This window comes from Ambystoma mexicanum, chromosome 7q (assembly GCF_040938575.1).
Source record: "Ambystoma mexicanum isolate Mex_15411 chromosome 7q, UKY_AmexF1_1, whole genome shotgun sequence".
Classification (NCBI taxonomy): Eukaryota; Metazoa; Chordata; class Amphibia; order Caudata; family Ambystomatidae; genus Ambystoma; species Ambystoma mexicanum.
This window is the reverse complement of record NC_090941.1, coordinates 303,823,378-303,847,836: the sequence shown is the minus strand read 5'-3', so window position 1 is coordinate 303,847,836 and position 24,459 is coordinate 303,823,378. Positions and strand designations below refer to the sequence as shown.

The window sequence follows — 24,459 nt, the reverse complement described above, 5'->3', positions numbered from 1 at the left end:
CTATGTGGTCCTGTGTGTGTCTCACACAAGCCTAACATCGACGTTGCCCTTTGCATCGCTGTGGGCTGCTTGCCACCAGCGCTCACTCTTGATGTGTAGTGGGCGCAGTCCGAGTGGCATGCCGCTCCCTTCCTGTGTGGAGGTCCCTCAGAGTTATTTGTGCTCAGGTGCTGGGTTGCCAGCTTGTTCTGTTGTAGCTTTGCTTGGTTCAGGCCTCACTCTGTGGGGGTGCAGCTCCGGTGTGTTGGGTTGAGTCCTGCATGGAACTGCCTCACATTGGATGTGTCCCGGGTTGGGGGTTTAAGGGTGTCTTCTGCCTAGGCTGGCCTGCCTTTTCCCATGTGTTTCCCCCCCAGGGGGTGATTTCGCGGATGAATGCGCGCCCCACTTACTTTCTACTCACAGTTCCTAGGCTCAAGTTGGGGCTCCAGTGCCTTGTCGTGCTCCACTGGTGCGGCAGTCTAATCGTTGGTGTCTTGAGGCTCAGCTACTCAAGTTGGTCCTGCCATCCCAAGCCCCAGCAAGAACGGTGCGTTGGACGACACTTGTCGTGCTCAGGCGTTATGATCTGCTTGGTGCTGAGCCCCTCTTGCTTCTTATAGTCACCGTAGGGTGGTTTCAGGTCCTCCCGCTCGTTACTGCAGTGCCGCGTTCGTATTTGCAGCAGGGTTTCCTCGTTGCAGGCGAGCTCCAATCTGGTCCGACTAGGGGCCGTAAGGCTTCGCTGCCCACACGTCTCCAGTGCAGTGGCATGGTGCCCAGCTTGGTCCGCACTGCTCCTTCCTTTATCCAGTGGCCTGCGCTCCGGGCTGCTGTGTCGGATGCCTGCTTCCCGGATTTGTATGCCGTGCTGGTCGTTCCCCAACTCCAGTGTGTGCAGCCCGTCCGGGCTACGGTCCGCAGGCTGCTATATCCAGGTCGCCCTATGTCATGCAGTGTGCAGGGGCACACCTGCTGTCTCGGGCAGGCCACTGTGTTTGGGCATCTCCCTCGCCTTGGTATCTATTGGCGTTGCCTTCTTCCTAGTCCCGGCGCGCCGTGCCCACCATCTTGTGGTCCCAAGGGGCTCGCTGTTTCGTCGAGTTTCACCATGATCACTCTTACGATTTTCGACCAAACTGTAGTCGGAGGTCTGGGAAGTGCTTCCTGTTTCAGCGGGTATGTTCGTGGGCGTCAGGATTTCAGTATTTTCCGTCTTTACAAGGATCATTGAGGATGTCGGCAGGAGCTCCTCTTAAACGTGAAAAACATTGTGGCTTCTGTGGCTTTTGGGCACAAGGCCTATCCATGCAGGATGCAATGGGACCGTGCAACCGCTAGCACTCTGGGGCTGGCAAAAATGATGCATGATGTGGTGACCATCTGTTGGATGTGCAGAGCCATGTCCTCAGGAGGGAAAGCCCTCCTTGAGAGAGTCCAGGACCGCTACAATGAATTGAAGCGCTTTTGAAGGTGTCACTTAGGACAAATGAAGTTGAGAGAGAAGTGCAACTTATGCAAGAGGTGGCAAGTGTGGCTGAAGTGGTCTGGAGCATGATCTGGGGAGCAGGCTCTGATAAGTCAATATTGTCCAAGTAGGGGAGCCACTTTTACTAAGCCAACAGCTTAGTAAAAACCCCTCGTGATGAGGGGAGCTCGAACGGCAGCACACTAAACTGATGGTGAGAGCTGCCAATGACAAACATCAGGTACTTCCTGCGCTTCGGATGTATCAGCATATGAAAGTAAGCCTCCGGGCAGTCAAGAAGCACCAGCCAATGCTGGCGCTTCAAGGCCTGGAGGATGTGCGAGTGTCACCATCTTGAATTTGTCCTTCCTAAGGAACTTGCTCAAGCATCTCTGGTCCAAGGTGGGCCGCAGTCCTTCGCCCTTCTTTGGTACCAAAAGGTATAGGAAATACCACCCTTTGTTCTTTTATGCTTGAGGTACCATTTCTATGGCACTCTTCTCCAGTTCTGAGGTTATCTGCTGCTGGAGCAGTGGGTCTGGAACACAAGCTGAATGAGGGGGCAGGGGACAGTCTGGTGGGTGTCGTAGGAAGGGCAGGTAGTGCCCTTGAGTGATCATCTAACATGCCCATGCATCTGAAGTAATAATGCACCATTCTTTTGTATGATGCATCAAACGTCCCCTTACTGGAGTAGTATCAGAAAAGTTCTCAAAGCGGTATTGAGATCCCTGCAGTATTGGAGGGGACTGAAGCGTGAGCGAGCAGATGTTTTACCTCTTCTGCCTCTCAATGGCCTGGAAATCTTGCTATGTCCTTGACTGGTAGCCTTTTGTCCTTTTCCTCTTTGGCTGTGATAGCTGTAATATGGAAAAGGTTTCCCTTTCCATGCTTGGGTTGCAGGCTGAGTTGGTGGGTGTAAAAGCACACTAGCATCTTCGCTGACGCTTTCATTTCTCCAATCATTTGCTTTAGGATCAACCAAGTTAGCACCTTAGCAATGGCATCACAATCTGTGATTCCTCCTGACAAAGTTTGGACAGCAGACCTGGAACTTTGGGCAATAGCCAAGGTAACTGTGCTGCGACAAAACACACAAAGTTGCGCACAGACCAGACAAGAAGTGCTGATGCAATGGGAGGCAGTACTCCTGAAACTGGCTACCTATGAGAACCACCATGAAAGGGCCTTCTAATTGACCCAGATGGAGTCACTATGACGCTTATACCCAACAAAGTTGTTACCAAACACTCAGAGGTGGACCCAGACTAATATCTACACTCCATTAACATCCCTCCTTGTAGGACCCTAGTTTAACAAGAATATTGGGTAGCTTAACGTATGGGCAGATGTTCTACACTGTTATTATTCAGTTAATCTTTTTCCATTGATCATATGTTCCTATACGCTCAAGTCGAGCCAAAGACACTGCAGATTTTCTGAAACTGTGCCCTTGGTGCTGTGTCAGAAAACCAATCCATCCTTGTTAATTTATGTACTATATACAACATTGATATTACACTGAAAACGGCAGACACTATTCTCTGTTAAAATGAATAAAGACATTTACAAAACAAACCCCAAAAAAACGAGTTGGCGCCACAGAACAGCACATCCAGCAGTTTGGTTTGCACATACTGTGAGAGACCCAACTTTCTTAGCCAGGCAAATCTCTGTGTCATGGAGCTTGTAGCCATGGCTCTCCCCACATAGTTTTCAGCACAGTCTGGACTTGAGTGCTTGGCACATAGCCTTCTTGCCATCACCCAGGATAAAGAGGAAACAGTATCATCTTGACCTGTGGGACGTGTTGCACAGCCTCTTATATAACTGCCCACAGGATGTGAGTATATTTGGCCGAGTGCATGTCATGTTAATGGCTTTTAAGGCCATGCTGCCTGATGCAAAGTTCTTTTCCGATGAAGCTTTATACATCTTTCTGTCCCACCAAGGGGGAAGTAGGGATATGTGCTTGACTTGGCATTAAATGTTGTTGTCTTAACTACCAAGCTCTCTTGACTGTGGTGCTTAGACAGGAAGTCTGGGTCAGAGGATGCCTGTTCGCACTTCCATACCAGATCCTTGTGTACTGTTGGTGCCGAGCAGGATCTTTACACCACAGGTCTTTAAGGGCAGCCTGGAAGGGTACGACAGGTTCCACCTGTGGGCCTCTGTCAAGGGTATCAGTGAGATCATACTCTGTGATCTCCCTTGTAGGAGGGCCCAAACCCAAGGTATCTGTGACTTTTGTCATCATCTTTCTGTGTGCAGCATTAGGATGCCCATAGGGATCAGATGGCTCAAGTTCTCCCTCTGGAAAGGTGTCCTGGCCACAAGCATCCTTTAAGTCCATGGCCAACTCAGCCTGGTCTCTTCTTTTTTTTAAACTCTTTTTTTAAGGTATTTGCAGAGCATGTAATAAACAGCATACACAGCCTAACGGTGTAAAGCAAGGGCCCGGGCATCAATGTCAATGATCCATACCTAACAGCCCACCACCCCCTCACACCTACCCTAAAATAAATAATTCCCCTTTATTCACATTCAACAGCAAAAACACCCACCCCCACCCAAAAATAGTAATAATAATAATAATACATACATGTTGCTGGATTGTTCAGCATTGCATGCATAGATGGAGTCCTCTCAATTGAGATTACTGTGTCACCACCCCATTAGCAATATCAATTGAGAGGCAGTATATGGGGCGTCCTGTGGTCGTGCTGTTTGTTCTAGCCTGGAGCCGACCGATATGACTGAAAGGTAGGTAGGTGGGGGCCTTACACATATAACAGTCTTAGTCGATGTATGTGTATAATAGATGCCTAAATCGGTCTGATTGTACAGTCTTGCAACGTTGTGTAAGTACTGAGCAAGCCTGGCCTCTTCTGACTGGAACTCCTCTCAGGCTCAAGTAGATGTCAAAGGCTCACAGCCAAATGGAATCAGGTCAATCATCATCGAAAATGTTTCTAAATGGCCCCATGAAGTATTTTCTAGACTGGGTTGAATCTCGATCCAGAGGATACGTCTGCTGTAAAAAGGCCTTTTTGTAATCAGCACCAAGATGATGTCGAAGAACACAGAGGGCATTGAAATCGTTGAGGGCTTTCAAGGTTTTGTTGGGGCCGGAAATGCCCCGGGCTCTCGGGTGCATGGGAAGGATGGGACTACGAAACTCTGCTGGCTTTGATGGGCATGGTGTGCTCAATTGCCTTACATTTTTTGCCTCCCGAGGAGGAAGCAGGGAGTTGATGGGTGTCAGTGGGATTGGTGCAGTTTCTCACATTTTTTCTAAGACTGCCATCATCTTCTGATGGAATTCTTCCCACTTATCCACCAAAGGGGATTTGGAGAGTAAATGTACCTGCCCATCAGATGAGGAGTTTGACGATGAATATCTTTGCCTCTTCTTCCTTTTTGAAGAATAGATGACAAATGTCTGGATTTGCTCCTGGAATGGGATCTTTTGCTATGGCTTTTTGATCTTTTCTTGGATTTCTCCAGGGATCTGTCAACTGTCTTAGAGCTTTTCGCCTCCTCCGCTTTGATGTGTTCATGCTGGGTGACCCATGCTGAACGCCCAAGAGCTAACTTTAATGACCTATCGCTTCAATGCCTTTGTCATCATCGTTTGGCATGAACCACAATCAGCAAAGGTGTGTTCGGAACAGAGACACCACAAACAAATCTTGAGAGGGTCCATCAGAGAAATGTTCATGTCAGGTGTCATGATGTTTAGGTGTCGACATTTTAGTATTTTTTAAAGCTTATATCGAGTACAGAGGATAAGTCTCTGAGGTGTCAGAGGTTGTTACTGAGAAGCATGCTGATAACGCTGAAAAAAGGAACTGAGACCATGGGGCATGGTGTAAGCTAGTTATAGGGATGCCAACGTCACGTACTGGGCTAGATTACGAAGAGTGCAGAGGAACCTCAATGTCAAATGTTTTTGAGATCTGCTGCCGCAGGAAGAATATATATCTAAGATGAGGAACCCGTGGAAAGAACACAAAACACTTAACTCTGTATTTTGAGAGTATAATGGCTAGAAGAAACTACCAGGTGTCTTACAACATATATATTCCACATAGTGGACAACTGAGGCACCAAAAAGAGCTGCCCCACAGCATAAGCATTGCAGTAGCCTGTAGTCTCATGTGTTAGTGAGCCTGTATTTCTGATTCAAGGGGAGAGCATCCAATAATTATTAAGGACTTCCTCTCCAGATTCTAATCAGATATTAAAAATAAATTTGCTCAGGAAGAAAATATGAACTAACGAGTGACTAAATATGGCTAAATAATAACAAAAGAGTCTAATTTTGGATGGATTTGAAAAACTTTAAATGGACTTCTGTACCAAACATCACGATACAGGATGTTTATAGCTCAAAGCATTCTAAAACTGACAGACTCTCTGGATGACTGGATTCTGCAATTTCAGCTATGATGCTTTTTGGTTTAAATGTTGGTCCTCTACCCACATGCCCACTCTGGGCCCTTTTTCTTTCTAATAAAATAAATAGTTACTTTTCAAAATGTTCCTAAACCGATTGTTGGCAATTGCATACTTTTGAGGCGACAATTCCTATAAAGATCATTTGCAGCAGTTACATTTATAAATCAGAGGCAATTTTTTCACACACACGCATTTATCTCATTACAATTTTTACCATATTTTGGATTTATTTTCTTGACAACTATGCAAACCATCATGATGTTATTTTCTAATCGCTTGCTGCATAAACTACTTTACACATTTGGAAAAGCATACACTTTGTGACGTAGGGTACCATTTCAGGTGGGTAACCGCTCTCTTCCAATATCCAGTATTAAAGAGATACTATAATGTTGCAGCATATTCCATATAACTCCAACAAACATGGTAGGTGCTGCTTCGCTTACCTTGCAAATGGGACATGACATGAATCCAAAAGTTATTCTTGGGCCAAGCCACCTATTATCCAGTACTCGACGACAGCATTGCAAATGGAACACATGGCTACAGTCGAGCTGTCAAAAAAGAAAATACATAAAAAGAGATATTGCAGGCTCATTCTCTAAACTAATCAACAGGTCACATTCTATTCAACTTGCAGTACTACAGTTATTGAAAAAAGGAACAAATCATTAGAACCTATTTGTATGTGGCCATAAAAGAGCCCCACATTTCAGAATTAGGAACTGTCCTACATTTGCTTTTAAAAAGGTAATTCTGGCTAAAAGCTGTGTGTTTGTGGACAAATACTTTACATATGTTGTCACCTTATGGCTATAATCCACAGTATCCAACATAACCGAACATCACCTACAAAACAGACACATCCCCCACCTCCCCACACAGTCTCTCAGATTCACGCATCCGCCCATGATGAAGGCTCGGTCACCCTGCACACTGAACCACAGCCCCTCTTGACATGCGCCATGATCAACGCTCGATCCCTTCCTGCCCAAGCACTCGACATTCATGATCTCATCACCAAATTCAACTTTGACATACCAGCCATCACTAAGAGTTGGCTTCATGAAGCTTCTGGCCTGCTCTAGCCCTAGCATTACCCTCATGATATACTATCCTACGGAATGTCTACATGTATATGTATACATACCATATCTCTGATGTCTCTAAAAAGTCAAACTTCCTACTGCACCTCCTCAGAGGTATTCTTCCTTTCCTCTCCTTCCCTCAGAAGCTCACTGTCTCCCAAGCTCTGGTTCTCTCTCGGTTGGACTTTTGTAACAGCCTCTTTCTAAATCTACCTGCCTCTACTCTCCGCCCTCTACAACTTATCCAGAACAGGACTGCGAGACTTGTCCTTGGCCTCAAGCCCTGGGATTGTATCTCTCCAGCTTTGAAATCTCTCCATTGGCTCCCAGTGGATGCAAGGATTAAATTCAAAACCCTCTGCATTGTCCACAAGGCTTTCTGGGGCCTGGGTCCAAAATACCTTCAGCTATCCCTCCGCAAATACCTCCCCTCTCGAGCTCTTCGCTCCTCTACCTCTAACTCCCTCAGGGTCAGTCGTTTTTCAAATAATCTAGCTGGGGGTAGATCTCTATCTTCGGCTGGTGCCTCCCCCTGGAACAGCCTCCCCGCCACTCTAAAACTTGAGGAGAACCATCTCCGGTTCCGGAAGCACCTCAAAACCTTCCTCTTTGCTTCTGCCTTTGCTCCCCTGCTGATCTGCTCTCTTGGCACTGTGCACCTGGCCACCCTCTGTCCCCTGGGCCCAGGTACCTGCTCACCCTGCCACCTTCCTGCACTGCCTCCTGGCCACCCCTTGCACTGGGGACTGTATCTGTAACCCATACAGCCCCCCCCCCATTTTTCTTCTTTTTCTGCACTTATTCAGACTTACCCAGTCTGCTGCCTTAAACACAGCACTTGCCACTTGCTGGCTGCACTACCACAGTTTGCCTCAATTTTCTATTTATTTTATTTATCTGTGCTCCTCGGCTTCTGCACTTTCCACTCCCCCCCTTCCATGCACTTTTTCCCTTTTCCCTTTCCCATGCACTTGAACGTTCTCAATGTCACTGGGCCTAGTAAGATTGTTTTTATGTTGTGCTGTGTTCTCCCTTGTTCCCCTCCCTTGCCTAGTCGAGCTCTGAAACACTTGTGTACGAGCGCGATACAAATAAAATATCATATCATATCATATATAACGACAGACCCACCTCCAGGGGAGGCGGAGTCGCTATGATTGCTAGAGATTCCATCCCCCTCAGACAAGTTCACACTTCCATTGATGGGAAAACAAACCTTCTCTCACTTAAATTCTCACCATCCCCTACCTGCACTTTCACCATTCACCTTATCTACCGCCCTCCTGGCCCCTCTCCTCACTTTGAGCAAAATAAACTTCATATCCTCCAGGATAACCTCAAAGCATCCTCAAAAATAATCTTAGTAGGAGACCTCAACCTAGGCCTACATGACCTGAATGACCTACCCTCCAAATCATTATCTGACGCACTCAACACACTTGTCTTCAGTAAACACATCACCAATCCCACACAACACAAAGGCTGCACACTGGACTGGATTGCAGACCACAACTGCCAAATCTCCACCACACCAACTCGCCCGGTCCATGGTTGGACCACCATATTATCCCTTTCTCTAGAACACATCCAAACAAGCCTATATCACTACCCAACCCACTTCCTCCTGCTGTCCAAGGAGCTCACCAGAGACAACATCCTACCCTTGACCAACAGTCCCTGCCTTCAGGCTCCCTTAGCCTCGAACCCCACTTCACTAGTGGATATCTACACCTCAATCCTCTCTAAGGCAGTTAACAACCTAGCCACACTAAAACCACAAAAAGCAAAGATGGGAAGACATTTCAACTCCTAGTTTACCCCTGATATGCTAGAATTATGCACCTTGAAACGACAAGCCCAGTAAACCTACCATTGCTGCAAAACATTACTTCACCAAAGCCTCCAAATGATATAAATCATCCATAATCACTGCTAAGTCCAACTCCTTCAACACTAGAATAACAATGCTAAGCAGACGCAAAAGGAATCTTCACCATTTACAGAGAACTTTAATCACCTGCGGGTCCCCCCCACAACCATCAACCAAGATTTGGTGCTCTAGCATCCAAGAGGCAGTCCTGGGCAAAATTGACAACTTGAATAGGAAGATCCTTTCTCAACAAGTGACATTCAACATAGTACCCCTGACCGCGAGCTACAACAGATCACCTCCCTCCCCTACCTCCTCCACCACCACCACTCAGTTTTCCTTCAGAGACCTCTCCGAAACCGATGTCACCAAACTGATTAATATTCTAAAACCTTCAAAACGCAAAGGCAACATATGCCCTGCACCACTTGTCAAAAACTGTGTTGGCATACTAACCCCCATCATCACAGCTATCGTAAACACCTCCTTCACTCAAAGCACTGTTCCAGCCAGCCTCAAAGAAGCCTGGGTACTTCCTCTCCTGAAAAAAAACATACCTAGACCCAGACATCCCCACAAACTGCAGGCTAATCCCCATTGTCCCCTTCCTCCTAAACATTTTGGACCGTGCGGCCTACTTTCAAGTTCAGCAATTCCTGGAGGACAATCACATCCTAGGGATGTGTCAAACCAGGTCCCGTCCAAGGCACGGCACGGCACAGCACAGAATCTGCCCTGCTCGATCTAAAAAATCAATTAGATGAGATCAGGGATGAGGGGAAGTCTGCACTGCTCCTCCTAATAGACTCATCTGCGGCTTTCGACCTGGTCAACCACCAGATTCTCTAGCATCACCTCACCACTCGCGCACATTTCGCACCTTCAGCCACTGCCTGGATAGCATCTTTCCTTAATGGAAGAGGGATGAGAGTCTTCTCAGAGATTTCTAATGCCTCTCCCTCTCCTATCACCTGTGGTGTGCCCCAAGGATGTTGCATCGCCCCTACGCTATACAATGTTTTTACCAGGTCACTATTGCACATTTTAGATTCACTCGGCATAGCTTACACTAACTATGCCGATGACACTCAAATCTTGATCCCCCTCTAAGGCAACTACATAGATGACCAACGCCCTTAACAAAATCTATTCCACAATTCAGACCTGGATGGCAGCCAATCACCTCTGTCTTAACAGTAACAAGACAGAAATCCTGATTGTTGGCCCGCCAAGTACCCTTAAGACCTTCAACAGTCAATATTCTGCTTTCACAATCGACAATTGCTCGATACCGGTCTCTAAGACTGTAGAGACCTTAGGAGTCTATCTAGACACTTGATTTACCCTGACTAGACAAGTGCCATTGCCTCCTCGGCAACCTACGCTACCAAGGTCCTCAATGCAGCCAGACCCTTCCTCTCAAAAAATAACTGCCTAATCCCATGCAATCATTGGCTCAAAGATTGATTATTGCAAATCCTATTCAACGCACCTCTTCCAGAAATGTACTCAAACTTCAATTAATCCAGAATAACACCCTTAGAGCAGCCCTGAACATCCCAAAAAGATAGCACATCTCAAGAGCTGGAAGAGATGCACACTGGATCCCCATCCAAGAGCAGATCATTTTCAAAACCCTCTCGATAACCCACAAGTGCATTTCCAACACAGCACCACCCTACCTCTGCAAGAAAATTGCCAAAGCCCACTCATCCAGACCCACTATGACCCGTTACACAGACAGACTAATTGTGCCCAAAGTGAAGAAAGGCAAAGCCGGAGGCTCAAGCTTCCCATACCTTGTTGCCAAGCTCTGGAACAACGTCCCAGCCGCCCTAAGGGCAGAGAAATCTTACTGGATCTTCCGCAAAGCATTAAAAACTCAGCCATTTACCAAAACCTGAAATCCCCCCATCACGCCCGTGCCTAGTAACTTTTTTGTCCCACCGCCCAACTGCTTGCTCTATAGGGTAATTATGACCCGTTTTATTTTACCCATGTATGATTCTGTATTTTTTCTGCTTTCTATGATAATTGGGATTAGTCATACCTTTGCCACCTTGTACTTATATGAAACTATGCCTGTATTACACTAGCCCGACTAGTATTTTGTACCTGCAACTGCACCTCAATGCCTACGGGTTGTATGTGCGCTTTACAAATGAAATAAATAAATATAAGTGTAGGTGAACTCTGTTCACCATTGTAAAGTTATTTCATTTTCCTGCACACATCACCTTCAGTAAGGTGTTTTTGGGACAATGTGTGTTCCTGTAACTTTGTTTTTAGCTACATTGTGGTTACTTGCAGAATGGGCTAGTGGCAGCGGATACTGAGTATTTTCATTTTGTATAGTCTGATGCACCTTTGCATTGTACCACTTAATGCCATATAAAGTACTATATACTATGCCACAAGCTTTTAGCTTATCCTTTGGCAATCTTGTCTTATATCAGCCCTTTCCAGTGCAAAGCTCCAGCTTTGGTCAACAAAGTGACAGTCTGTGTGTGTGGCCGGATGTTGGGGACAGGGACTGTCTAACCCAGTCCACATCTATTCCCTGGGTGTGTCTGTTACTGGGCCGATACAGTGGCCAGAGGCTGTCTAGGATTGGACAGCCCCTGCTAGTTAGAATGGTGCAGATCCTTGCTATTCGTGGGCTGAGGGCAACACAAGCTGAGATCCTGGATAAACGGAGGACTACTGCAGCCACACTTCACATCATCGTTGGAGTCAAAATCCCTACAGAGGAGAGCGGCCCGCTGAAGACACAAAACTTGTCAATATACGATCACCAGCAGCACTTTCTTCGCTTGCCCGGCGAAAAACCTGCCTCTCTGCAGTTGCTAAGAAAAGACCTTAATCAATGATTCGACACCTGGACCGGTGGGAACAACCACTCCCAACCTCTGCTCTAAGATCCAGCCGCTGAAAGTGGTCAGAACTGTTTCAGAACCATCATGTGGGCTAGCCAGAAGTACTCCTGGGCTACGTCGCTGCAACTGTCACCATCAGAAGACCCTCAGCACATATGGAACAAGAATCATTTCCCTGAGGTTGAAGTTCACCACCACGAAGAAAGGTCTTGCAGGACCAGATTCTTTGTTCTCACAACAAGGGTCATCTTCCGCCATTTTGTTCAAGTGGCCATCGCTGCTTGCTGCCTGCATCACACCTTGGAAGTCCGCTGAGGTCGTCGACGGAGTGGTGGTCCTGAATGTCCAGCTGCCCAGAATCTGGTTAATTTGAGCACCGGTCTGACAAACTAGTCAGGCCCAAGAACACGACGCGTCAAGTGACCTCTGCACCTGTAATCTCTGCGCTTCCTTCAATGGAAGCGAGGTACGAATCCAGAAGGCCCAGCGATTTCAGGAACTCCTACAGTGCTCCCAGAATGTACATGGTGTGCGAAAACATGGCTGTTTTGGACCTCCTGTCGCCATAGGGTTGTATGAGTGTTAAGTTCTAGCCCTATCCCTATCCCTATCCCTCCCCTTGCCTAGCATTGAATGGTGGTGTTCTGGCCTTGTATCGTCCTCCCATGGGGCTCCCCTAAAATGGTTGGATTGGGAGAGGGACTTTTAAAGACGTTCCTCTTGTTTTTACTGAACTTTGAAAAAATACTTTTAAGTACTTGTTGGTTCAAATCAACACTTGTGCAACTTCCTAAAAGAGACTCCTAGCCTCAGGAAAATACTTTTATTGGGACCTGTGACTCTAGGCTAGGGAATAACTTTAAGGTTCTAAAGGTTTGTATGCCGTTTGCTAACTTCTTTCTTCTCAACCAATTAGTACTGAATGTCTCGATTACTTATATGGTTCCATTTCGTTTTTCACTTGCTTGACTTCCCTACTATATCTTGAAAAGTATTTCTATGTTCAAATGTGAAGTGCTAGTGTTCTTACCAGATGGGAGAAACCTGAGGGTACGCGCACATATACTCCCCCAGGATCCTCTGTTCAGGTGGCCGGGGAAGGGCCATCGCTTTTGGATCCGGACCCTGGGGGTGGAAAAGCAAGGGAGGACCACCTGATTGGAGGGTCCTTGGGGATTGAAAAGAGGGTACCTGAGGGTGAGACATGGTATACCCCTTTTCCTGATAGCGACTTACCCTCCCCTCTCTTAGCCTTTATGGGATAATGTCAGTCTTATTCCCTTAATCCCTGTAACTACCCTGGGAATACTGTGAAGAAGGGGCGACTAGGAGCAATGCAGATTACCTCTGGCAAAAATCACTTTGATACTGGGGCGAAGAAGGCGTAGAGGCATGTAGGTATGAGGATCAGGCATGTCCCACTAATAAGTATTTGCAAAGTCTGGCAATAGAGAATAATTGGGTCGACCTGAAATCCCTGGCCAATCAAGGAACATATCAAAAGGTGGCGTTCTCACAAGGAAGTAGAGAGGTGCAGGAGAGAAGGTGAAGTGAGCCGCGCAGAGGGGACGAGAAGCCAAGGCGCTGACAGAGTCCCTGGGATTCCAGCTGGGGGAACAATGCTGGTCTGGAAAGCCCTTGTGAGGAAAAGGCAAAGCGCAACCGCTGTGGAGGAAGCGGAGGCAGAGTCCACCACAAGGTCTGGGGAGTGCTGTAGAGATCACCCGGCAGCACAGGAGTGATAGTTTGAGAAGTCTTTGTAGCAACGCAGGACTTTGGGACACATTGTGAGGGGCTGTTGAGCCCGACGCTCACCGAAAAAGGCACACCACATGTTATGTCAAGCAGAATTCTTGAGTTCTGAATGTCGATCATCAAGAAAGGTTGAATGTTTGACCCCCGCCTCCCCCACCCCCCCTTCTGAGTGCTGCATACTACGGAAAGGCTGGAGATCATGAATTATGAAGGGAAAACATGATAAAAGTTGGAAACCTATATACATTGAAGATTACACATGTGACAAAGGAGTTAGTGAGCTCACAGCATTAGCAGAGTGCTAATATTGAATACAGAGCGCATGGAAGGGGCTAGTGCGCCCCTACATTAAAGAGGTGAACCTTGTTGGCTGAATACAAGTGCACCTTGATTGACTTTGGCAAAAAGGGCTGCATGAGCCAACACTACAGAAGCTGTATACATTCTAATGTTGCCAAACATAACACCTCAAATGAGAGACTTGAACTTGTGAATCATTGAAAATCAGCTGGGAGGAAACTTGTGGTAGCGTGACCTGTGATGGGTGGACCGTGTGGTCTAACAACTGCATCCAGACCAGTACGTTTCCCAAAACCAACATCGAGATACTTAGGAACTCAACCCACACCCTTTCCCGACACAAACACTTTCTCACAGACAGCTCACTGTGAGAGAAAACGGACTAACATCTGAACCGTATACTGGACATGCCCCAACACAATGGTCAGGCAGTCAGGCAATTACTGATCATTACACACACCTGATTTCCATCAAACTTACCCACACAGATAAAAGGCAGAGCACGAAAGCACCCTCTGAGCAAGGCAAAGCACACGACGAAGCAGCGGTTCCAAGATGGCAGTTTAAGGAGAACGACAGCAAGACCAGAGAGGGTTGCAAGAAGGGAAGTGCCCTTGACCTTTTCAGAGAAAAAACGTTACTTTAACGAGCCTCCGAGAATCAGAAACTTAAGACCTGTAATTAAAGCTGAGGAAACTTGCATTGTGTGTTAGAGGTACCCCCAGGGCTCTCCTGCGTCGATAGCCAGGGCACAGAGGAGCATTTGCCGCTGTAGTACTGTCCTTGGCCCCTACAAAAAAGCAGTGCCAGTACAATCAGCACAGCCGGTGAGCCGGGGAGACTGATAGCAGACCGGTCTGTCTTGGAACCAAGGTTGCAAGTTGCAACATTGTACGAAGAAATCTGAAGAGAACAGTGTGTTAAGCATATGTGACGAGCGACGCAAATATAATTGAACATTAAAGGAGCGACTGAACTTTTGAAGCCAAGCTAGATACCGTATCCAGAGAGGTCCGGCACCACGTGGGTGATCATTCGAAGGTCTCCGTTAGGTATCTAACTTAGAGGTGGCAGATGTAAAAAGGAACTGTGAAATCGAAGTGGTCCTGCAACGGGTCAAGCTAAACCATGTGCACATTCGAAAGTCGTTGACAGTTAATGCAAACTGAAATTGGTGCGAGCCCGGCTGAGGGAGACTAATTGTATAAGAGGAAGGATCTGAGCCCGGCTGAGAGGGATCCGGGGTAAACCGCGAGTCACCCAAAAAAGAATATTGTCTTAACATTGGAGAATGGGATATGAGCCCAGAACAGGAGGGATCCAAAGTAGCGATCATTGTATAAAAGGGATCTGAGCCTGGATGAGGGGGATCCAGGGTGAAGAGTGAATCACCTAAATTAAGTACTTGTAAGAGCAAAGGTTTGTTTTGGTACATCAGGGGCCAGATTACAGAAACTTTGCACCGGTGCAAGTGCAAACTTGCACAGCATTAGCACTAGGGCAAGGCTTGCCCCATTTTTAAAAACAGTGGCACATACTGGAAAACGATTGCACCATGACAAGGGCAGTTTGACATATTAAAAGCACCAGGGCAGAAATTGCCCTAGTGCAAAAAAGATGCATTTTCACTACTTTATTGCACCAGGGCAAAGTTTGCCCTAGTGCTGATACGGAATGGTATTAGCACTAAGGCAAACTTTGCCCTGATACAAAAAATGCGTCAAAAATGTATCTTTTTTGCACTAGAGCAATTTTTGCCATGCTGCTTTTAATATGTCAAACTGCCCTTGTCAAGGTGCAATCGTTTTCTAGTGTGTGCCACTGATTCAAAAATAGGGCAAATTTTGTCCTAGGGCTAATACCGGGCAACATTGCACTTGCACTGGTGCAAAGTTTCTGTAATATGGCCCCAGGTCCTCTGAATCAAGAGACTTTGATAAATAAAGAGACTTGGGCACAGAAGGCCCTGATGCTGGTAATGGAACTGTATCCTCAGGCCGAAGAAGCCATAGAGTGTGCTATGCTCGAGTGAATCGTCTTGTCCCGTGCTGAAAACGTGGTTGTCGGAGCACACAATCCATCCATTACAGGTCACGCAACCAGGAATCTTGAATTCTCTTTTAGCAGTTCTATATTCAACATATTGGAATTCTCTGGTCTTGGTGCAGTTGATGGATCACACGATCCAACCATTACAGGTCACCAGGAATTTTGCGTTCTCTTTGTGTAGCTGAATATTCAACAAACAAGTGGCCTCTAAAAGGCAGCTTCAAAATCAAACTGTTTCACAGACTTGACTTGAACTCTGCAGCCAGAGTACTTAATTCAATTTAGTTTCCCATTTTCTTTCAGCACATGATTAAACATTAGCAGGTTTGATATTTTCCTTCAGTTCGTTATTCAAGATTAGCAGATTTGCTGTTTTCATTCAATTCAGTATTCAATATTAGCAGTTTTTCAGTTTTTATTCAATATTAGCATAGTTCATGCTTTTCACGCCACTTACCTTTCGCTCCATCATTTAACTTCACCATTCCACTTGTAAGTATTCCCTCTGCGCTTGTTTGCAACGTGTGCAGCCTGCGCGGAGTGCCCTAGTCTCTGAGTAACTTCTCCAGCACTCAATGGTTGCAAGCGTATTCCTCCGGCAGTCCTCTTGGGCTGCTGCTTCATCTTCTGCAAGCCCTGCTTGCGTAGGGACAGGAGCGCAGTCGGTGTAGGCGGCTTCAATGCCTCTTCGGGCCCGGGTATAGCGTTGTTGCCGTTTGTGCCTCGCCGCAGCTCCTTTTGCTCCCACTTAATGCAGGAGGCTTCCTTCTGCATAAGGGAGGCTTCCCTTGGTTTGGGCATGTCGGCCGGCGCTCGTCCTCGGGTCCCACCACAGCTGCCTCTGGATTACCTGGGTGTTACAGCAATATCTGTCCAAGTTCCCCAGGTCTCTCTCTTTCACTCCTTCATGACTTTGCCTTTGATACACCTGTGATTTTTCAATGGGCTGCAGGTGTATTCCATCATTAAATCCTGCCTGACTCTTGATTAAGAGGCCATGCCTTACCTTCATACCTTTCATGCATCATCTTCGTCCCAGTACCTAAGTGGTGAAAGTGAATGGTGTTCATTACTCTCAGTTGCTTCTTCTTCATCTCAGTACCAGAGAGGGGATAGTGTGTGGTGGTCATTACTTACAGCAGTCTTTTTTCCTTGTCTCAGCATCGTCAGGTGGCTCAAGAGACGAAAGAAGGGGAGTTGACCTACAATAACCCATAAAGGTCAGCGGGGGCTAGTTTGGTTGACATTAGGAGAAGGGGGATACCATGTCTCGTATGAAGGTGTTCCACTCACAACCCTTTTCCTCCTTTTCCTAGTACGTCTGGGTTAATAATATCTTTTGTCCTTCTCAGGGTAAGTGGGAAACGGGGAACAATATACCACAACCACCTCTGGGATAAGAGTCCCTTCCTGAAAGGAAGGAGTGGAATACAGTGACTCATCTAATGGCATTCCACTTCCAATCACCAAGGATCCTCCACCCATGTGATCCTCCCTCATTCTCCACATTTAGGGTCTGGGCGAAAAGCGATAACCCTTCCTTAACCAACTTAGCAGAAGACCCAAGGGAAGGAACTGTGAGAACACCCTCAAGTTTCTCACATAGTACTTACCTTTACTTTACCTTAGTGTATTGTAGTAAGGCTCTGACAAAATGTGGGCCTGTTTTGGGATCTAGACTTTTATTAAAAATAAGAGTTGGAAAAATACCTTTCTATCCCTGATACTAAGAGGGGTTTTCCCTGCCTCAAATGAAACTAATGAAATTGTCAGGAAGTCAGAAAATAAAAAGGTCTGTCACTGTTTTGTCCCAAACTACTATAACCAGATAAAGTGATGGGTGGAAGGTTTTGAATTAATCTGAACCAATGGCACTGCTCCGGGCAACCTTCCACATCACCATTCTTTAGCCCATTTGCACCATTGAAAAAGGGGTCCAGCCATATGCAAATCAGTCAGGTAACGCCACCAACAGGAGCAGCCCAGCCTGAACTAGTAGGCCAGGTTCACTCTGCATGGAAACACAAACAACCCCAGACATGTTTTGTCCTTGCTGGGCCCTCATCAGTGAGGTGCAGCTTGGTTCCCTATGGTGCAGCGAGCAAGGGACCCACGTCTAGACATACCCTCTCTCAGATAGGGAGACAAACTATAACCAAAAAGGTGATGGGTGGAAGGTTTTGAATTAATCTGAACCACTGGCATGCTCTGGGCAACCTTCCACACCACCGTTTTTAGTGTACCAAACCTACTACTGTCCCTTACACGAACAACCTAAGATAACTGCGCAAGGCTGGCCTTCTCTTAAAGTAAAAAGTGTTCATTGTGCTTTCAAACAACAGAAAGGTTCCCAGTCTCTCTGACAATAACGTGATGCAAAGTAGTGTTCAAAAATACACAACTCAAAAGGCTAGGTTTGTGCTCCTTTCACCTAGACTTATTCTTCTCTTAAATTGCTGGATATCTCACAAGGAACACCAAGTGTAGGATTCATTTTCCTCATCAGTCCTATGGTTCGTGACCTTCTTATCCTTAACCGCATAAGTGGGTGTGGGTCCCAGATTTGCAATACTTTGCACAGCTTGGTTTACTTCCCTGCCAAGCAAGTGTTTCTCTTGAAATGTCCCTTTTTCCTTCAGGGTCCCAGACCCTCCTGGCTTTTTAACTTTGACTTCACATATAGGTGCGAGGCCCAGACTCACAAGGCTGCGTTGTATCCGCTTGGTTCACTCTTCTGCCAAGTATAGAACTCTATTTCATTTGCATCAGGGGCCCAGACCCTCTCTTTCAACAGGGTTCCGACCCTCTTTCTCTTGGGTGCAGGTCCCAGACTCACACCTTTGCATTTTATATGCTTGGTTCACTCTCCTGCCAAGTACACAACTGTCTCGCCTTTGCTTCAGGGTCCCAGACGCTCTCGCCAGTTTCTGAGCTCACCCTGATGCTTCCCCAGGCCACTCGCAGCTACTGAGTAACCTGTGTACCCGTTTGCTTCCTTCGTGGTGGTACCAATGGTTCCCGGGCAGCTGTATTCTTCCTGGCAGCTACGCTAGCGTTTGGGCATCCAGCGGCATCTGCAGCGTCCCTGCAGACTGAGACTTCTCTCTGGTTGCACGTTCAGTCTCCTTCACGTTTCACTGTGTGTCCGGTTAAGTCTCTTGCTTTTTCTCTTTCGGGACAGCTCTCCCTCCCTCGGAGCATTTGTTTCAGACTGAGCTCGACACTGGCTTTCTTTGGAACTCGCGCATCGAGCTGATGTATTCTTTGAGCCAATCCCATGGCTCGGAAGACTAGACTGTTCGCTCAGCTTCACGCAAGTAATCCTTGTACTCCTGGCTATCTTTTTTGTCACAGTATCAACCTTAAAGCTGCATGCATAATACTTTGGACTGCTTAGTTTCTCATTGTCGTCATGTAGGTTGGTTTGGCTAACTTGGCAGCAATACATATTAGCCCTATCCAGGGAGGGGGCAGGAGGATTTGCAAGAGGAGTTGGACACGGTGAACCAGAGGTACACCGTGTTCTCTGGTGATGATCGTCGCCAATCCCATAGGGGGATTCCCTTCCCATGTGATCCTCCCTCGGTGCACCACCCCAGGGGGAATACTGTGTACTGTGAATTCCCTGCCGTGGTCCCATGGGAAAGGCCTCCACCTAGGGGAGAAGGGACGACATCCTCAGATTGGTTATAGTATATATAAAATAAACCAATATTTGTATATAACTTTTAGTGTCTTAGTGTTTCTTTGGCCCCCATGTGTATTGTGAAGGCACAGACAACAATTCAATGTTCAACTGAAGTAATTATATTAACTTAAATCTCAGGCCTAACTTGCCCAATGCTAATGTGGGATTTCCCTACCTAAAGAAAGAGTCAGTAAGTTCAACTTAAAAGTCTGTGTGTCCAAAACCTGTACTTGCCCTCACACCTAAAGCTAAACAATGTGTAGGGATGCCGGCACCAAAAGCAATTGTGTTCCACATAAAGTTCTGAGCTTCTTCCAGCTTTTTAGCTTGCAATTTCAGCCCCTTCCCAAAGTTCAAAACAGTCCCACACAAAAGTTCTCAGGGTTCCCTTCCCCAAGTTCGACACAGTTCCAATAGGTCTCTTGACTTAATATGCACAACAGTTCAACAGCTTAAAGGCATGGTCTAGTAAAAAAATGTTATTTAAAAAATAGATAGGCAACATAAAAAAAAAAATACTAGCATTCTCTTTTTTAAAACTTCCTATGTAAAATTTTGAGCTATTCAAGCTCAAAATTCACAAAAGCAAGCACATGGGCACATCCATTTTGTGAAATGGATGCCCTCCTGTGCTGGCTTTTGCTTTAGCGGCACTAATGAAGGAAAAGCCAGCCAGCTGTAGTAAACAAAAGCTACCGCTGGGTGGCTTTCCCTTGATTAGTGCTGTACGCGGAGGACGGGGACCGGAGACCAGAGCAGGAAAGCTGCAGCTGAATCTCTTTTACTAGACCATGCCTTTAACTTTCTTTGGTTCACTCCTAGTAGGGGTTCCTCAGACTAGGCACAGTTGTCATACCACACGGTCCACCCACTACAGGTCATGCAACGGATAACCCGTAGAACTTTATTATCTTATCTTCAATTATTCTCATTGGATCACTTTTCCAACACAGGTTCCCTCTTTGAACCTGTGTCCAATGTACACGTGCAGTTCTTTGTATCCTTGGCAGCTTCCTGCTTCTGCCACAAGGTGACTTTCACACCATTCTCCCCTCGGGGTGTTTTCCTCGTCACCACCTTGCTTTCACACTTCACAGTAGTGCTCATCAGTTGTCCTTTTGCTTGTTTCCTCAGCTTTTGTTACTGAATTTCATTTAGTTAAATGCTTTCACATTGTCCATTAATGCCATTTGCCTACTTTCCTTGTATTCAGAGTTGCATATCACTCGTACGTTTCTTAAATGTGCTTTTAATAACTTTTACTTCGTTCGGTATTCAATGATGCATAAGATACTTTGCAGCTCGTTCAGCATTTACAAATCTTTCCTTCGGTTTCCGAACCGACTCATCATACGTTTTCCTCTAATCAGCATCTCCTTGTGCACATGCCCAATCCCCCAATCACTCAACGGTCTCCGACAGCTTGTCTGGGTGCTTTCGGCTCTCGCCTCTGCGGCTTCTCGCTCCCCTTTCAATCGCCGGAAGCTTTGATGAGCAGCGCTTGTCCCTTCAGAACCTTCCTGCTGCTTGTGATGGCTCTCGTGAGTCTTCAGTGTCCCCCAGCTCCCGCGGGGGTGGACACTGCACTGGAGTCTGCATGGCACCGACCTTCTCACAGCCATTTCGTCCTGCGGCATCTCTCTCACTCTCCTGCAGCCTTCGGTGACCTCTTCACCGGTCCCGCTCCAGCCTGCTCCGTACCAGGATGCACCGTCCTTCTCCCCAAGCAGTTTCTTCCTCCAGGCACTGGAACTCTGGAAACTCTAGGACTTCTGGGATTACTTGCCTCGGACTTGTTTCTCCTTATATACACCTATAGCCTTTCAACTGGCTGCAGGCTTAAGTCCTTTGCCTGACCCCAATTAGTGGGACTTGCCTGACCATGGTAATAGTGTTTCACAGTCCTCTTCTTCGTCAAGTGGTGTTCACAACTAGTAGTGTGCATTACTCCTAGTTGCCTCTTCTTCGTCCCAGTCTTAAAGGCATGTGCATGTGGGACAGTGTGAGTGTATTAAAGAGGGGCAGACTGACAATAGCCTACAAAGATACGGGGAGCGTAGGGTGCATTCTGATGAGGAAAAGGGGAATACCATGCCTCTTCTGAAGACATCCATTCCCCATTATTCCTCAAGGATCCTCCACCCAGGTGATCCTCCCTCGCATACCCACCCCTGGGGTCAGGATCCAAAAGTGATTACCTTTTCTTAGCCACCTGAGAAGAGGATCCAAGGGGAGTAGATGGGTTGTAAGGTAGGCATGGTATCAACAGTAAGACAGACACAAGTGACCACAGTTCAAGGGAGTTTATTGAACTTCAACAAGAGTATGATAAACGCCGATCTAATCCTAAATCTACAGATGGGAGCAAGTTACGAACATTAAATAATAATAACGCAGTCCTAGTGGCGTCTTGTTAAAAAAAAGGGCATAAACAAAAAAAAACCTACTGACAATCCGTACCTCTAAATACAAATAGTGTGAGGATAGTGATTATGAAAAAGAAAGAAGCGTTCACAAAAGAAGATATGTCGGTTGTATACGAATTGTTCGTATTACAACTGCTCGAATGACAATTGACCTTTTCACAATTGACCGAATTGTGAAGGTCAATTGTAACATATATTGTGACCCTTTAAATTCGGTGAATTGTTCATTCGAACAATTGTAAATGAACAATTTGGGTAATACCGATATGTCAGGAGATTCAGCCCGTTGGCCTTCCTTTCCTGCCCATTTTCAGCACGGGACAAGGTGGTTCATGTGAATGGAGGATAGCACAGGGGCAACGCGCTGGTCTTGGAAGCAAGACCAAGCAGAGCAACAGAGGTACAAATCCTGGATCTGCGCTTAGAAACCAAAACTCAGGTATGGTATTGGGCACGTTATAAAAAGCCAATAAAATATATAAAAATGTCCTCGAGCGTAGCACAATCTCTGGCTTCTTTGGCACGAGGATACAGTTCAATCATTAGCATCAGGGCCTTCTGTGCACAAGTCTTGTTGCCTATCAAAGACTCTTCATGCATACGGCCTGATGCTACAAAACAAATTAAGTTATTTTCCTCTTACAAGTACTCAATTCGGGTGATTCACTATTCACCCCGGACCCCCCCTCAGCCGGGTTCAGATCCTTTTAATACAATTATCACTTTGGATCCGCCTCTTCCGGGCTCAGATCCCCTTTCACAATGGTCATAGGATATTCTTGCTCGGGTGACTCACGGTTCACCACGGATCAGCCTCAGCCGGGCTCAGATCCCCTTCTTACTACAATTAGTCTCCCTCTGCAGGGTTCGGACCAATTTCAGTTTGCATCAACTACCGAAGACTTTCGAATATGCACAGGGTTGGGCTTGACCCGCTGCAGGACCACTTCGATTTCACAATTCCTTTCTACATTTGCCACCTCTCAGTTGGATAGCTAACAGAGACCTTTGAATGAGCACCCACGTGGTGCCGGACCACCCTGTTTACGGCATCTGTCTTGCCTTCAAAAGTTCAGTCACTCATCTGCTGTTTAATTATATTTGCGTCGCTTGTCACATACGCTTCACACACTGTTCTCTTCAGTTTTCTCTATAAAATGTTTCCGCTTGCAACATTGGCTTTAACACAGACCGGTCTGGTATCAGTCTCCCCATCTCACCAGCTGTGCTGTCTTTACTGGTGCTGCTTTGTCGTAGGAGCCAAGGACAGTACCACAGCGGCAAACAATCCTCCCCGTCTTGGCTATCGATGCGGGAGAGCCCCAGGTACCTCTGACACACAATGCAGGTTTCTTCAGCTTTGATTCCGGGTCTTATGCTTCTTATTCTCAAAGGATCATGAAAGTAATGGTCATTCTCTGAAAAGGTCAAGGACACTTCCCTCCGTGCAACCCTCTCCGGTCTTGCTGTCTCTCTCCTTTGCAGTACCTTTGCCTTGCTCGTTCAAAGCCTTCTCTCTCCTCCTTCACAGTCCCCTATCTTTATACACCTGGGTCATGTTAAAAAGCTGCCGGTGTGTGTAATGATCAGTAATTGCATGACGATTGTATTGGGACATGTCAGGTATATGGCTCGGGTGTTAGTCCGTTTTCTCACACAGTGAGCTGTCCATGAGAAAGTGTTCGTGCCTGAAAAGGGTGGGGGGGTTGAGTTCCTAAGTATCCTACCTGATAGGATCGGGAAATGGTGTTACAGGGAAGGGGATACTGCATCTCGCTGTCTAGTGTCCAACTTCCACTCCCCCAGGTGATCGTCCCGCACTGGTCAACACACAGGAACTGGATCCAAAAAGCGATGGCCGTGTCCTGGCCACCTGGATGACAGATCCCCGGGGGCTAGCGAGTGAGACACCTACAGGTTTCGCACAGAGGATGCCCTCAGGTTCATCACAGTATACTCCAAGTTCTGTGTAACTCTCTACCCTTCCTCCCTCCTAAAATAAGCCTGGCTGCCCAGCCGTTGCTACCAACAAAACCTGTGTTGTTCAGGCCTATACTGAGAGTTGGAGCACTGTGTCCCAAGTGTGAGTCTTCTAAAGGCCTACCTAAGGTGGACCTTTGTAAAACTCCCTAACAGCGGGAAATGCCAAAGTTCTGATGGTTCCATGTGTTAATATCCCCGCAAAAATATCGCCATACAAAAATATTGCCATATTTCTGCAGCAAAATTAAGGCATGGAACCTGCAGGGGACATCCCCGCATCTCCTGCATTATTTTTAAAGGAGCGGGGGACACCCCTGCAACCCCCGCTCCCAAAAACACCAAAAAAGACCCCCCTCCCCAAAATATCGCCTATGGCTGTTCCTTACGACCATATATATGGTGATATTCTTGGTGGGGATAATATGTAGTGATACCGTTCTGACAAGTAAGGAGCCATTAGATTACTACTTGGATTCATTCCTAATGGACTTTCCCTGGTTTCCACTGTGCCACTGA

The 24,459-nt window shown here is 46.7% G+C and overlaps 1 protein-coding gene across 12 annotated transcripts in view; it reads right to left on the bottom strand.

The window, feature by feature from the left end:
• The window catches only part of MYCBP2 (MYC binding protein 2), a 3,160,061-nt gene that overhangs the window by 74,974 nt on the left and 3,060,628 nt on the right, over positions 1-24,459 (bottom strand). For all 12 annotated transcript variants that reach the window (XM_069639721.1, XM_069639717.1, XM_069639718.1 and 9 more), the window contains one exon: positions 6,355-6,462. In XM_069639721.1, coding sequence (XP_069495822.1) covers positions 6,355-6,462 — 108 coding nt within the window. The remainder of the gene's footprint in view (positions 1-6,354; positions 6,463-24,459) is intronic.